The 17,048-nt window shown below is 37.1% G+C and overlaps 1 protein-coding gene across 1 annotated transcript; it reads right to left on the bottom strand.

Moving 5' to 3' along the window:
• Positions 1 to 4,418: 4,418 nt before the first annotated feature.
• LOC134796778 (uncharacterized) lies at positions 4,419 to 13,926 on the bottom strand. Its single transcript, XM_063768999.1, has 4 exons — positions 13,738 to 13,926; positions 7,969 to 8,157; positions 6,424 to 6,582; positions 4,419 to 5,235 (listed from the first exon to the last, which is right to left on the bottom strand). Exons 1-4 carry the CDS (start codon positions 13,795 to 13,797, stop codon positions 5,164 to 5,166), a joined length of 480 nt encoding a protein of 159 aa, XP_063625069.1. The 5' UTR covers positions 13,798 to 13,926; the 3' UTR covers positions 4,419 to 5,163.
• Positions 13,927 to 17,048: the final 3,122 nt, after the last annotated feature.

The raw sequence follows: 17,048 nt of genomic DNA, 5'->3' as shown, positions 1-17,048 counted from the left end.
ATGCTATCTTCGTAATTAGCATTTCCCACCAGGGGCCATAGTTCACGTCGGCTACGTTATATTTTAATTTTGATCCCATTTTTGTAATTTTTGTAATTAGCGTCCCACAAAACCATGGAAATGATACCCATATTGATATTTTGAAATTTCAACCCCATTGCACCCCCACCAGGGGGATGATTGTTCACTTCGGCTACGTTAATTTTAATTTTGATGCCATTTTTGTTATTAGCGGCTCAAAATACTATGAAAACGATACCCATATTGATATTTTGAGATATCAACCCTATTGGGGACTTTTCCCCCTCTTAGGGGTTCAATTTTCAAAAAACCTGAAACACGTGTTTACTCATTTATCTTTAGGAATACTCCTGTGAAATTTGGAATAAAATAGTCTAACTAATCCCACAAAACCATGGAAATGATACCCATATTGATATTTTGAAATTTCAACCACATTGCACCCCCACCAGGGGATGATTGTTCACTTCGGCTACGTTAATTTTAATTTTGATGCTATTTTTGTTATTAGCGTCTCAAAATACAATGAAAACGATACCCATATTGATATTTTGAGATATCAACCCTATTGGGGACTTTTCCCCCTCTTAGGGGTTCAATTTTGAAAAAAACCTGAAACACGTGTTTACTCATTTATCTTTAGGAATACTCCTGTGAAATTTGGAATAAAATAGTCTAACTTATCTTGTTTCCCCATACAAACTTTGGACCCCCATTTCACTCCTTTAGGGGATGAATATTGAAAAATCCTTTCTTAGTGGACACCTAGACCTTATAAGGAATCTAGTTGCCAAATTTGGACTTTTTAGTCCCAGCGGTTTGGGCTGTGCGTTGATTTAAGTCAGTCAGTCAGTCAGGTCTTTCACGTTTATATATTTAAGAGAAGGTATTTGTAATCTTATAATTTTGCAGCTCAAAAAATTTACTTTAAGGGATTGCATTTTCAAAAGTCTGGATCACGTGTGGCTGTAAATCAGCGTGTATGTTACAACCGTCTACGCTATCTTCGTAATTAGCATTCCCCACCAGGGGCCATAGTTCACGTCGGCTACGTTATATTTTAATTTTGATCCCATTTTTGTAATTTTTGTAATTAGCGTCCCACAAAACCATGGAAATGATACCCATATTTATATTTTGAAATTTCAACCCCATTGCACCCCCACCAGGGGATGATTGTTCACTTCGGCTATGTTAATTTTAATTTTGATGCCATTTTTGTTATTAGCGTCTTAAAATACTATGAAAACGATACCCATATTGATATTTTGAGATATCAACCCTATTGGGGACTTTTCCCCCTCTTAGGGGTTCAATTTTCAAAAAACCTGAAACACGTGTTTACTTATTTATCTTTAGGAATACTCCTGTGAAATTTGGAATAAAATAGTCTAACTAATCTTGTTTCCCCATACAAACTTTGGACCCCCATTTCACTCCTTTAGGGGATGAATTTTGAAAAATCCTTTCTTAGTGCACCCCTAGACCTTATAAGGAATCTAGTTGCCAAATTTGGACTTTCTAGTCATAGCAGTTTGGGCTGTGCGTTGATTTAAGTCAGTCAGTCAGTCAGTCAGGTCTTTCACGTTTATATATTTAGAAGATTATGTAATAGGTAATGCAAGGAGTTTATTGACCAAGTGAGCGCGAAGCGCAAGCAAAGTGTCTCCGCGTCAACATGGGCAAAAATGCTTTCGAATGCGTACTGCAATCGATATTTCTTAAAGAGAGATTCACTGAGACAAATAAATATGAAATGAAGTTTCCAAGAACCAAGATACCGTAAAATTTAACTTATTTATTATGAATGGTTCAGCTGGCCACCCAGAAGGTCTCTAGGGGTAATAAGATTGATGACATTGTTGCGCTGTGACCGAGACATAACCGTAGATTACCTCACACAAGAAGGAGCAAAAATTGAGAAAGTTATGTTAAGATGGTTTGGACACGTGTCACACGTGGAAAGAATGAGTGAAAGAAGGCTAACAAAGAGAGTATATAAGGGAGAAGTAGAAGTGGGAGTTGGAAGGGGTAGACCTCGGCGGACTTTCTCTGATCAGATCGGGGAAATCCAGAAGAAAGGCCAGGTCAAGAGCACCCTAAACCGGCGAGCGTGTATGAGGAATGTTATGAAAGTGAAGGAAGCGAAAGAGGTATGTCAGCAAGTGGAAATCCGTGGTCTCTGCCTACCCCTCCGGGAAATAGGCGCGATTATATGTATGTATGTAAGAAGGAGCAACACGGTTCTCATAACTCATCAGCTTATGAGAGTTATATGTCACACAAACCTAGCCGCCGCCATACAATCGAAACACTCTCACTACCATCTAAAATAACTTGAAATTTGAAATGAGCATTCAAGAAAGATAATGTGACGTTATCTGTGAAAATTATTATCGATGCTTCGATATAAATACAATGCCGCGCGGCGCTGTGTGGCGTAAGTGCCATCGACAATAAGGTCCCTTTACATAGACAATGCCCCATATGTATGTAGTTATATTTATGTCTGGGTCTAGTAAGTCCTCGTTGCTAGAAATCGTAATACAAAGAAGATAGAGCGAGTAGAAATTTCACTATCAATTTTTAGCACATTTAAACTAGTAGGTACCAGACCAGACTTTTTTTTGCTCTGGTCATTTTTGGACACAGGGCTCTGAGAGTCTACCTACTTCGAAAATCGAAATTTCCATTTTATCAAGACAGTAAAGGATGACTCAAGTTAGACCGGGCCGTGTCCGGAGCTTCCGGCGCATCTTTTTCTATGGAAATCATCACGTGATCACCTGTCATGTAGAAAAGTAAGTCCCGGAAGCTCCCGTCCGGACACGGCCCGGTCTAACGTGAGTCATCCTTAATGCAGCTGCAGTTGACATCGGAATATTACTTTAAGCTTAATATAATTGTGCGACTGTCCACGGTTCCACAATCAAATTGAGTGCTCTTACAGGTTGCCTAATTAATGACATAATAACCTATCTTATGAGAGGCTATCTTTGGATCCTAAAGGGTTGGCCGGCGAGATTGATGTTCGACCGATGGAAATCAAATTTAGGTAATGTAATGTTGTACCTATCATAGAAGAAAACCTAATGTCTCTGCCCTGTTCATTATGAAAATTATACAAAAACGTATTCCAAATCTTAAATTTTGAATACGCCCATGAATTCCACGATACAATTTATAGTGGAATTATGATTTAGGGCTTGTGCACAAATCACGCGAGGTTCGATAGGGGGGGGGGGGGGGGGGTCGCGACAGTTCACGTTGGGGGAGGGGGTGTATAATGATACCTCACGTGTATTTCTCTACAGTGCCTACTCAAACAAATTAACAGACTAACCTAACTGACAACAAATTAACACCCTCATCGGAGTTTAAGGCCTGAGTCAACCTAATGGATGTGATAGAGGCCATCTCTAAACTCCTAAACAAATACCCAATAAAAAATAACTCTACAGTGAATGAAACTAAAAAAATACCCACCACATGAGTAGTTACTTGTTCTCAGTTTCGTTTAACATAAATCTTCACTCCGCACTTAAAAATAGCGAGTCTATTTTACGAAATACTACTTACTTATCTTAAAATTACGTCGAATGAAAAAAATCAAAAAAATACACGTGAGGTTATGTGGGGGAGTAGTCAAAAACCTCACCAAATATCACCAAGGGAGAGGGGGGTCAAAAAATGACAGATGCTTTTGGTGCGTTGTTTCATAAGCAACTAGCGATGCTGACTGTACGAGCACCTAAGCGTTTCCAGCTGATGGCCTATTATAATGTACATACACTTTTTATTACAAGCTTTTATTTAGTTTCACCTGACCGTTGTCTGTCTGTGTATAATCAAATCTTGCAAGTTAAATTTGATCCACTTCCTGGTTTCCGATTGAGCTGAAATTTTGCATACATACGTAAGTCGGGTGACAATGCAATATTATGGTGTCATCGAGCTGATCTGATGATGGAGACCGGAGGTGGCCATAGGAACTCTGTGATAAAACAAGGAAACCTAATTGTGTTTGGGGTTTTTAGAATTGTCTCGATGAGTATTAGTTGCCTGTGGAAAAAAAAGTACAGTCGGCGATAAAAGCTTGTACCAAAACTGAAATTTTTGCCAAAAACTTATTAAATATTTTGCTACCATATTGCTACCAACTACTTATTCGTTGATATTGTTTATTTTCGAACGTGAGTCAGCAACAGATTTTAATGACTATTAAGTACCGCTCAGGCGATGAGTTGTAAAGTTGTCAGGATGTATAATGAAGCTTCGTAAACGTTAGCTGCCGCTCCGTCGACGAATTGTGGAACGTTAGGAGATGATAGTTATACTCGTACTTAGACCTAAATTACAAAGCATGGTAAGTGAAGAAAATAAAGACAGAATTTTATTAAAATTTATTTTAATTTCAAATCCAATATAATAAACCAGAAAGTGTAGACATATTTGCTAGAATTTCCGTTTCTGATTCGCCCTTGAGAGTGTTAAAGAGGAGATATTAAAAATTTGACACCAACATTATATCGATCTCGGTGCATTTCACTTCACTCGTACATAGACTTATGTTCTTAAAAACTTTAAATACAATTGCGTCTCAAGTGTTTTAGTATTTTAATCGTTTTTATTATTTTCTTATGCTTGTTCTTTGTGTTAAAAATAAGAAATATTGAGATTTAATAATTTCAAATACTGCTGCTGGTGTAAATAAATTTAGAGTATGATACATACTTAAACACTTATCTCAGACGGTCGCCCAGGTCAGGGGTCGTCAAACCGCGGCTCGCGAGCCGCCGTATGCGGCTCTTTGGAGATAGGATTGCGGCTCTTCAAGCGACTAAAAAAGTCACATTTTGAGTTCTTAGACCAGAAAACAACATTGCGGCTCTTTGATTGGTATTCCAAAACCTGGTGATTTCTACTGCGATTGGCTCTTCGTCTCAAATGTTTGCCGACCTGGCCTAGGTTATTGCGTAGTGTTAGGTACTTGTGAAAGACAACTTATTTTAGGATAACTTGTAATTAGAGTTTGGGTATTTAATTATTGCGAGGAACTAATTCTATAGGTAATCATAATAATGAACTTCTTATAAATCGTCCGAGTTAAGGCTGTAGGATGTAAAAATTATCTCATTCTTCTTAGTTTTCATTTTCATGGGGGCATGTTTTGATGTGACGTATGAGATTGTAAGCAAACACAGTAGCTGTTATCTAAAAAGAGAAAAAAACACATGTTAAACAGGTAGGTTATTTTTTTGATTAAGGGGTCCAGCGTTAGCTGCTGCTGCTGTCGTGCCAGGGTCTCCTAGCCTCCCCAAGTGACCTATGGCAAAATGTTGGGACAACGCTAATCCATCCACTGGGCCTTACTGATAATCAGCGTCGCGGTATGTGTATTCATTTTGAAAAAGAAGTGTCTGACATATTATTAATACATATAATTTTTAAATCTAATGTAATGTATGACGTGCTAAATGTAATGTATATTACATGGTCAATAAAGTATCTTATCTTATCTTATCTTATCTTATCTTATGCCATGTGGGTCTGACTGCTAGCGCAACTTTTCATTTTGTGTAATTATTCTTAGTTTTAAGGTTATGTTATTGTGCTAATAAATGCTTTCTTCTTCTTCTTCTTCTTCTAGTCAGTCACCCGACTTGAAAGAATTAGACTTGTCAGAAGTTAATTTTAATTTTATAGGGGGACTGGGGAGACTTGGTCCCATAAATTATATTAAATTTAAAATAGATTTAAAATAGCAATTTCTGACTCTACTATGTACAGTCAGTAGCAGAAGTTGCTAAGCGGGCGAGGTGTTCAAAATCACCTTGACACACTCTTATTCTTTTAACAATAAAGTCGCGTCAAGATCATTTTGAACATCGGGACCGCTTAGCAACTTCTGCTGCCGAGTGTACTTATTCGTCAAAATCAGAACATTATAAGCTCTAAACCATAATTAGATTCCAAAAAATGTTGCCACTGCAATAATTTGTTTGTAAAATAGTAAATTCCTTTTTATAAATAAAAACGTTAAGATAATTTATTTATTGGTAATTTTACGCCTATGATTTAATAAAGTACTTTTATTTACTTATTTTTACATAAATACAAAACGCGCTAGTAAAAAGTGGCAACATTGTCTTACTTTTTTTGGAATCTAATTATGATTTAGTTTTTAGACAGGACGGTTTTGTTTTATCACGATTTTCTCCGTCAGTCTTCCTACTGTTTCACGAAATATTCTTAATTCAATCGATCGATCAAACACAGCCTAACGAAAATTGCATGCAAGTACTTGCACTATCTAAATGTTTTTTTTTCAACGATCGCATGCAAGTATCTACTTGTACACTTGTACTGTCTAAAGATTGTTTTTAAGTAAAGAGTTGAAACCTCCGCAGCAGCCATACCAGCCATGAAGGCCGTAAACATCATCTGGAACTTTTCCGGTCCCTTCTGCGAGTCGTGTTTGATAAACCATTCCTTCTTGATGAACACTAAGAGCACGCATGCTACCTTGGCACCCAGCAGGGCAATCATTAGGGCTTTAAACTGGAATTAAAAGATATAAATAAATATTATGACTATTATGAGCCAATCTTTACAAATCTTTACAGGACATGTCTGCCGCATGCACCCTGAAATGAAAGGTGGGCCAAACCGAGTGAGACCCACGGAACACCACTGATGGCGCAGGCCGGGGTTCAGGCAGACCGAAAAGGAGATGGCGATGGCGGGACGACTTGGACGCATTTCATCCGGATTGGCGGGAACGTACAAACGATAGGGTTGGGTGGAGGAAAGGAGGGGAGGTCTTTGCCCAGCAGTGGGACACCAAACTAGGCTTACAAAAAAAAGAAAAAAAAATCTTTACGAGAATCGACCTAGTCCCAATGTTAGCTCAATAAGGATTTTGTTGTGAGTATTAGACATGAGTAAATAATAGATAGATATAGATAAATATGTACTTATAGTAGTTTATGTGACTGCTACATAATGAAAGGCATTAAAATACGAGTGTGGGTTTATGAAACGAATGAAATGAGTTTCATAATAGTATCACACGAGTGTTTTAATGCCTAATTATGTACAGTTACATACACTGCTTTATCTACACACATATTATAAACTTTCTATGATATATTCACTAACCTCATATTACAGCCGACATTGGGGCACTTTCCTCTCTGGCGGAACTCGCGGATATGAGATGGCGTCTCCGAAATATCTTTATCGCACATTTTACACGAAACTTTTGTTATAGTTACTTTAAAAACAACAAAACAAATTATTTTTTACTTACAAACTAATTAAAAGATAAACTGTACGTCAAATGGCGGCAAATGAAAACTTTTTTCACGCGTGTCACGCATCCGTAGTTTTTTTTTTTAATTCAAAGACAAAGTAGAGTCGGGGTCGATTACCATATCGTCCGATACCAACTTACAAGCGAGATTTGTCAATATTGTATGCAATTGTCATTTGATTTCGAATAAAACGTCAACTCGACTGATATTAGAATAGGGGTCAAATCAAATTGCCTTTTTTTCCAGAGATGTTCGAAATTTGAATGTCATTACCAAATCGATTTTGATATAGTAATGAAGCTATTGCCACATTTTCACAGATAAGAAATTTGCTGTAACAAAACAGTTTATCGTAATGTGGGCCATTATTTACGGATTTTGAAGGTATCATAGAGAGTTTATGATATGTGTGTAGATAAAATATTTTACAACTTTATACTTCTTTCAATTTGCACATGCACGTTGAAAGGTGTATACTTGTATAGTCGGAGAGAGAAGAGTCGTGGAATGTATTGGGCCCCGTACATTCGACTCTTTTCTTTCCGCACAAACTCTATCGAAATCGTTAACTTTTGTAATGTCCACCGAAAAGACCGGGTTTCCCTTGTTATCTATTCAAAAATTAACTCACAATTATCAGAATAAACACTTTCTGTGCGATAGCGCCATAGCCCCCCAGGGCGGCAACGGCGGCCGCGAGCAGCCCAGCCAACATGAGTGCGACGGCCATCCATTTGCTGGAATGTCCGAATATGTCCCATATCACCTTCACCTTCACATACCAGAATAGGCCCACGGCGAACACTCCTGCGCCGAAAAGCTTAAAACAGAAATACGATTACTTCAACACACGTACTATACAGGGTGATTCAGGAGACGTGAGCAGGACTAATACTGCACATTTCGTAGATTATAAGCAAAACTTTCGTATCAGTATTACCTAGTGAGGTTAACGTTAATTTTCTAGTCGTGTTGAAAAAAAAGTTATTAATTTATTTACGACATGCGTGGTCACCCTAAAATTAGAATACTAAACTACCGATATTCTGTGTCAAATTGAATGTCACCACTGTCATCGCGGTCTGGTTACTTTTGAAAACTCGTATCTCACTCAAGTTTGACAGTTTATTTTCTTCGTAATCAAAAATTGCATCTTGCATCTTGTTTTTACTCTACGTAAATGACCTTCCTGAGGTAATAAATACTCAAATCTCAGACGCAGAGTGTTTCCTCTATGCGGACGACATATCTCTTGTACTGCCTTGCCTAACTAGTACTGAGCTAACTGATAAGTTGGAATCTACTCTGAATGTCATGTCAACTTGGCTGAGCGAACATAACCTATGCATAAATTTATCAAAAACAAACTTAATCGAGTTCAGGCCTCACCAAAGAACAGCGTTAGAAACCGAAATATCCTATAACGACACCAAACTGGAGGTTGTTAAAACATGCTCTCTGCTTGGTATTCAAATTGATCAGCATTTAAATTGGAAAAACCATATAGATAAGATTTCTTCAAAGTTATCCCAATTTACTTACGCCCTGAAAGAAATTAAAAAAACCTCGGACCTAACTACAGCAACTTCCGCTTATCATGCATTTGCGCAAGCGTGGTTACAATACGGCATTATTTTATGGGGCGATAGTACTAATGCCCCTGACTTATTCTTAATCCAAAAAAGATGCATTAGAATTTTGAGCAATATATACGTGGACGAATCATGTAGACCCCATTTTATTAAACTCAAAATACTAACACTGACATCCTTGTACATTCTCGAGTCATGCAAATTCGTGCGGAAATATTTTTATCTCTATACCCAAGCTAAAGACCTTTGTAAAGGAAACCATAACTTGAGGCCAAGGAACAAACTGGTGCCGATTGGAATAGCCAAACTCAAAATGATCTCGAACGGACCACATTCCATGTCGATGAAAGTCTACAATAACTTACCTAGTCACATAGTAGCTGAAGAGAAATACACTATTTTTGTTACAAAATTAAAACAATATTTATTATCTAAAGCTTTTTACACTCTCGAAGAATATATGAATGACGGAGCTGAAAATATGTATTAGTTTTAAGTGTAAATTTTAATTTTTTTTCCTAGGTTAAGTTATATTTTAAGATTTGTCACACCCTAGCAGGGTCCATGCTGTACTTTATAATGTTATTATTATAGTATGTAAACACCTTGTAATACCATGGTTGGCATTCAATAAATGAAATGAAATGAAATGAAATTAAAGAGGTTTTATGCTTATTAATTAGGTCTTGTAGGGTGACCATGATTGTAGAGGATTAAATTTGCCCTCACCAAAAAGTTAAAAAATAGGAAAAAATCTGGCTGTTTCACCTAAATACGACGGTGATCGATCAATTATCAGTTACTGAGTGTGCAGGATTAGTCCTGCTCACGTCTCATGAATCACCCTGTATAGACACTGAGTACCTACAGTATCTAGAGGTAGCTAGTGTACATTTCATTTGCTAGCGTGACGTGACGTATGCGTTTGCGTTGTCTCATTTTGAATTTCAAAAATGTCCCGCTTGGCGCGCTGTTCAAAATCCCATACAAAATGGGTTCTGTATTATGAAGCGCCGTTTACAAAGAATACGAGAGTCACCTTTAAGTGCAATTTTACTTGTTACAATTTTTTAAGCAGCACATCTGAGTTATATTCTACACCATTTTACAAGCTTTTTATCAACTTGTACCTATGTATTTATGTACAGTCACCACACGGGATTGTTATGCCATTTAGGGTTCTTGCTAAATTGGAAATTCTATAGCGTAAGTATTGAACAGCCAATTTAGCTAGGACCCTAAATAGCGCAACAATCACGGAGCGTGATGGTACATAACTATGTTTGTACGGGTCAAATCTTATATGTTATATTTGACCCACTTCCCGACTTCCAATGAAGGAGAAAATATGCATACATTATATGTGACGTCCCACGGTCAAAGGTACCTTATGGCGGGTATGGAGTTATGCATACCCCAGTAATCTACAATAAATAAGCTATCGATAACACAAAAGATCAACCTTCTAGGTTGCGTAGTTACAGAGATATGATTTTTTGAAAATAATGTTGTGAAATGAGCAACTTTACGATAGAGAAGTTTTAAGTTTAGCCGCCTAAAAAACTATGTTCCTGAAGTAAGTTACATAGTTGACTACAAATAATAATGCCTTATATATCTGAGATTAAAAAAATATTGCGACTTGTTCTGTAATGCAAATAGAAACTTTTGATATCGACTGATTTATGTGTATACTAACCAATCTCTTGAAAATAAAGTTTTATTTCATTTTCACGATTGATTGCAATGAGCTCTCAAGATTTAAATTTTATCTATTAGAAAACGACACTGACAGACAGTTTAAGCAAAAAACAATACCGATTTAGAGGTGAAAATGTATTTTCTGACTTTTTCATATAAAATCACAAAATTGAATATTTTTACTTTTAATGTCACACACAATCAATTTTTCTGAGCACATATGAAAGAAATTCTGTCATTCAAATGAAATAAATCCTAAAACCCCAACTAAATACTGTATTTAACCCCTTATGCCACTTTAAACTTACATAACAATAACAGTATTTGCTCCATACATTTACGAAAAGGTACCTTATGGAAATAAATCTAATAATACATCACTACAAAATATCAATCATATTACAGTTTATCTTTTATGAATAGAAAATATTAATTTACATTAAACTGCCCCAAATTTAATTAGTTCTTCGTCATAATAATCTTAAAAAAGACCAATAATTTGTATGTAATGAAAAGGTACCTTGTGATTAAGTTACATGATGAGGCATGATGATGATGATGGAACAGTTAGGATAAACTAATAATATTTTGGTAATGGTATAAATCGTCTATTTCTTATCAATAATATATTTCGGTTTCTATTGAAGATAAGCGGCATTGAGGTTCAATGACCTCAGATATTCCATAAGGTAATGCGTCGGGTATTGGCATTTTTCAGCAAACCAATGGCTGATTTACTGCATGCGACCAAACCAAATGAAGATTATTCTAGTTAAGAAAGACTTGACGAGAGTAACTTTGGTATCATAGCAGGGTACTTGGATTTGTGATGTCGGTCTATGTACGGTTATAATATTTGCGAGGCGCCCCAACCAGAACTGAAATTATCAAATTAGTTTTGCAGAATGCTAATACAGTTCTCTACCAAACTTCTTTTCCCGTATTGACTAGTCTTTTTGGGAATTTTCAATCTTTTTTCCATAAGGTACCTTTTCTACTAAACTCTGAGACGACATTACTAGGCTTATAACTAACTTATAACAAAAATAAAAACAGGTAAACAAACGTTACGCATTAAGGTTTCAGATCACACAATAAAAAAAAATTGAGCATTTTTTCACCTCTTTACAAAACATTTCATATCTCCGAAACTAGAAACCCTCATAAGGTACCTTTTCCCGTGGAACGTCACATATATGTAAGTCGGATGACAATGCAATATTATGGTACCATCGAGCTGATCTGATTATGGAGACAGGAGGTGGCCATAGGGACTCTGTATTAAAAAAAACGCAACCTAATTGTTTGGGGTTTTTAGAATTGTCTCGATGAATATTAGTTGCCTGTGGAGAGAAAAGTACAGTCAGCAATAAAAGCTTGTACCAATAACGATGTTTTTTGCCAAAAACTTATTTTATTTCATGATATAGCTTCTAAGTAGTATTTGATTTCAAGAGTAGAGGTAATTAATTAACGAAAACTTCCACGTGAACCCTGTATTGATAAGCTACCGATATTGCAATAATTTTGGCAATAATTTCTTGCTTAAATTAGATCAAGTGATAATTGATTTTGAAATGATAAGAGGCAGTTATCAAACAGTAATAGCTTACAGTTTAATTATGTATTCAATTCTGTTTCTACCCAAAAGATAAAAACATTGGTGAAGTTTATTCGGCAATTTCAAAAATAGACTTTCACTATTGATTTCCAGAATTTTGAAAATAAGGTGTACCTACATATCAAAATACAACGGTACAGCCCGATAGGGCTGATTTTTGCATGTATTTAAATCACAACTAGAAATTATGGTCCGTTACTTTCGGGAACAGAAGTTAGTGTCATTCGATAACGTGACGTGACGATCTCCTTGGCGTTAAGTCACATTTTGTATGGGATTTTGAACAGCACGCCAAGCGGGACGTTTTGGAAACTCAAAATCCCATACAAAATGACACTTAACACAAACGCGTACGTCACGTCACGAATGAAATTGACACTAGGGATACAGAAAATACTGCTTTTGTTTTTTTGAGTAGGTGGGCATTTTCAATTTAACTTGCACTTTTAAGCGCGACTTGAGTCGTGTTTCAGTAACGTCTAACCGTTACATTTCTGACAAAATGTATGGGATTTGACATTGACCGTCAGTTTTGTGACGATTGCTAACCGGCCGTTAAAGGTGCACAGTTAAGTGAAAATGCCCAGGTGTCCCTTTTTTGCCATTAAGGGCCACATAAACCTGGAGTTACCAAGGTTACCAGTACCATTTGACACTGAGTTAACCGTTTAACCGATTAACCCCGGGTTAGTGGGATGGCGCAAGTGGCCCTAAATAATGAACTATTAGCACTATTAGCAATATACTAGTATTTTTATCAGCACAAGTTTTGTGAATATTTTCACTGCCAGTTTTAGATGATGGTAACATGAACATAAAATTTATTGTGTTATGTTTTGTGTTTTGTCTCGTTTTGGATGCCAAGATTATCTTTGGATCGCTGAGCCAAAATAGTTAGTATGTTTTATATCTCTCGCTCGTTTTATATCCTCAAAATAGAAGATTGAACTACAGTTATTGATTTCAATTTACTTTTATGTAGTTTTCATCTAGAAATTATTATTTAGGTTTTCTATAGGTATTACGCGGTACAGTCGACGTCAAAGATATGTTTACATTTTTCGCCTTATTACAAAGGAGTAAGGTGCAAAAGTGTAAACATATTTTTGACGTATTTTAAATATTATTTTTTTAAACGTTTCAATCAAAGGCAAATGCAATGAAAAAATTCACTCGAAAACTAGACTATATTTGCCATGTCAGACTTTAAGCAAAACCGTGTTGAAGTTAGCTTGATAAAAACATCAGAAAAAATCTTTGATTTTTTCAATTGTATATCGTTACCCTTAATTCTAAAGCAGTATAATTTTAGTATAAAATAGCTAGTGATATAGCCGAGGGATTTCACTAGCAAAATTTTAAACAAAAGTATAATTTCAGATTTATTGAGGTAAAACGTTAAAATGCACGCAATCGCCTAATCTTCCGACATTTTTCGCGCGGCTGGCTTTACTCCCCCTCTTAAATATAAAAAAAAGTAACTTACCAAAATAATCACATCGACAATCGTCAATATGGTCTTCGTCGAAGTATGTTTGCATGCCATGTTGAGTTCTTTTTGCTCCTGAAGTGGGCGACTACTTCAGCTGAAATAAGTTTTCAGACTGAAACTGTGTACCTTTATGATAATGCACCTAGCTTCATCAGCCTTTAATATCCACTCATTAACTTTACTTTGAACTCATTTTTACACCAATCACTCGTAGATAGGTACTATAGGTAGTTAGGTTATACCTCGGAGTAAATATCTATGGAGCGGCCATTAACAGGCGTTCCCCTCTGCAAAAAGATCGCGGCCGCCGGTCAAGGAGGTTATATAAAACTAGTTACCACACGTCATACGCCATTCAGCAAACGTCAGTCTAAGCGGAATGATAGGAGCCGAAAATGCCGAATTGCAGCGTTTTCTCGTGCAAAATGAGATCGGAAACGTCTAGTCTACAAAAAGAACACGTTTCTTATCATATGTAAGTACTATTACATCTAAATATTATCAAATAGTGCATTAACTTTGCAAATAACTAAAAAACATTGTCAATCTGACAGTGATACCAGTGATATGATATTAGATCTAATTTAGGGTAATTCTAAAGAAGACTTTCTAAATATTAATTAGGTACGAGTAGAATTTCTAATAGGAAATATTATGCGAAACTCTGCGTAGGGGGCGCGACTACCACAATCCATCACAATCTGGGGGTCCGCCGCGGAACAAGAAAATTTAAATTTCGTTATCTAACCTCTCTATCACTATTGCATATTTGAGCGATAAAGAGAAAAGAGAAAATTTACTAGCTAGCTTAGTGCTACACTCTGGCGGCAGAACATTGCAGTAATATGCCCTATTTGCGTTGCTTTTTGTTATATGTTACGTTCCATGGAAAAAGGTACCTTATGGCGGCCGGCGCTTACGTCGCATGGCGCCGCAATAATATTGGAGCGGCGTTAATAATAGCGTAAGCGCCAACCCCCATAAGGTACCTTTACCCGTGGGACGTCACATATAATTTATGTAACACATTATTTTTATATAACACCTTAGTTTCATATCAACCTAATCTATTTAATCAAACAAATAGATCTATAAGAATAAAGAAAAGGGGGACGGGGGATCAAAAAGTAGTCGAAAACATCTCGCGTGATTTGTGCACAACCCCTAAATAACGTAAAATTACCGATAGACTCTTTTTTTTAAATTAATTTTTCCTTTAGTTTCTACATATAGCTGGTCAAGCAGATCTTGTCAGTAGAAAAAGGCGGCAAATTTGAAAAATGTAGGCGGGAAGGGATATCGTCCCATAGAAAATGTGAATTTCGCGCCTTTTTTACTGACAAGATTTGCTTGACCAGCTATATATTTTTATTTAACATGTCAAATATTTTATTAATTTAAGGTATTTACGGCTGTCACTTTCCATAAATAGGCACTTTTAATTTATTACTCTGGTATCACCGTACCAATATTAGTGATGGGACACCATAAAAACCAATATCGGTAAAATCGATATAAACATAATGAATAATATACAGATGGTCATGATGCCTAGCGAACACCAGCCATATCGTACAAACCTCAAGGAGTGATATTCCTAGGCAGATGATGATCTGCCTAGTGACCACCAGCCATATCGTGCTAACTTCAAGGTGTGATATTCCTAAGCAGATCATGAAACGCCGGCATGTCATGATCTGACTAGTGACCACCAGCCATACCGTTCAAACCTCAACATTTAGGCATATCGAATAAGTAGGATGTCCTAATTTTAGCAAATGATAACCATTGAAATGGCTTGACAGCCTACTTATAGTACGGGTTTGGGTAGCGTATGATTTTAGTACCTACGCATTCTGCTCCAAATGCCACATAGAATGCAGCACTAGCCGTGGCAAAAAATGCAAAAGGCAGATTATTAAATGGCGGCGTTTCATGATATGCCTAGGAATATCTCGATATGCCCGATTTTACGATCTACCGCCGATATATATACTAATTATCCCCTACTCAATATCCCTTAAATGACATCCTATGGCCGCGTTCCATCTCTGTCATCAGATCTGCATCCTCGATAGTATATTGCATTGCTTTCAGAAGTAAACCAACATGTAAAATATTAACTAATGAACTGATAATAAAAAATCATTCTATATCAGCTTGCAAGATTCGCCCTAAACAAATTGACAAACTATTAGAAGTAACATCTAAACAATACAAAAATTCAAAGTTAGTAAAATGCTGGTACAAAGACTTGATATTGTATGTCTTTCCCATCACGGAACAATGGTGTTCCGGACCTTTGGGAGGCGTGCGCGGAGCCGAAGCCAACACGTAGAGGCCCTTTTGACACTTTAATGAAATGTAAGGGGTACACCGAGCGGAGGCTGCCCTTGCCAGTGTCATGGGACGCACGCAGAGGCAGCACCCGCCAGGGTGTAAGGACTATTGAGAGTTGATGGAATCTAAAATGTACTAGGTTATTGGGTGAAAGCGATGGACTAAGAACTGAGCTATGGGGTAAAAAACCGGACGCCTGCCTAATAAAACGGTATGCAATTTTATTTCCGGCAGACGGTGACTCGCCCTCACAAGATGGGCCCCCACAAAAAGCGACATCTGGGATGGCTCAAGGGCAACACCGGTGTGAGCGGCTCAGGGGTGTCGAGAGGTGTGCGCCGCTTTCTACCCAGTGGCTGTTAACAGCCACTGTGCCAACTCGCGCCTTATGCATATTTCACTTCCACCCCTGGAGCTTATAGCTCTAACGACTCCACTCTGGCCGGCCGGCTAAGGCAAGCCAGAGGCAGAGAATAATATTGTATTATTATTATAATTGATAAAATCAGAAATTAAAATTCATTGTCAATTTTATCGACAATATTATCGGCGCGTCCCTCGCACTATCTAGGTTTACTTAGAACTGACGTCATCTCGTTCACGGACAGGGTTGTCTGTGTTTGTTCTTGTACTTGTGTGAATATAGTTTTTGCTAGTGTTTGATAATTTTGTCGTGTGCGTGTGTAGCGACGCATGCTAAAAATGCATTAGTGTTAACATTATTTGTGTGCGTTACCTCGTCCCCCGCGCCAAAAACGACAGAATTTTTCAGATATAAATTAGTGCGCGTCTCTACTCCATAGATATTTACTCCGAGGGTTATACCTACTGTAGAGTTGCCACACTCGTGAGCCCGTGAGGGATAGAACACATGCAATGCGACCAAATCAAAAACAATTTTTAACATTTTTAACAAGCAGAAACGTCTGCGAACGATGCTATTAAGCTTAGAATAAATTTAAAAG

This window comes from Cydia splendana, chromosome 14 (assembly GCF_910591565.1).
Source record: "Cydia splendana chromosome 14, ilCydSple1.2, whole genome shotgun sequence".
Lineage (NCBI taxonomy): Eukaryota > Metazoa > Arthropoda > Insecta > Lepidoptera > Tortricidae > Cydia > Cydia splendana.
Note: the sequence above shows the minus strand (reverse complement) of the source record. Positions and strands in the feature narration are given on the sequence as shown.

What these genes read in the sequence shown, in the direction of transcription:
- LOC134796778 (XM_063768999.1), bottom strand. Translation starts at nt 13,797, where the DNA reads ATGGCATGCAAACATACTTCGACGAAGACCATATTGACGATTGTCGAT. An exon ending in TTGTCGATGTGATTATTTTG is followed by an intron (nt 8,158 to 13,737) that starts GTAAGTTACTTT and finishes TTCTGTTTTAAG; the next exon opens with CTTTTCGGCGCAGGAGTGTT. An exon ending in AAGTGTTTATTCTGATAATT is followed by an intron (nt 6,583 to 7,968) that starts GTGAGTTAATTT and finishes TTTTAATTCCAG; the next exon opens with TTTAAAGCCCTAATGATTGC.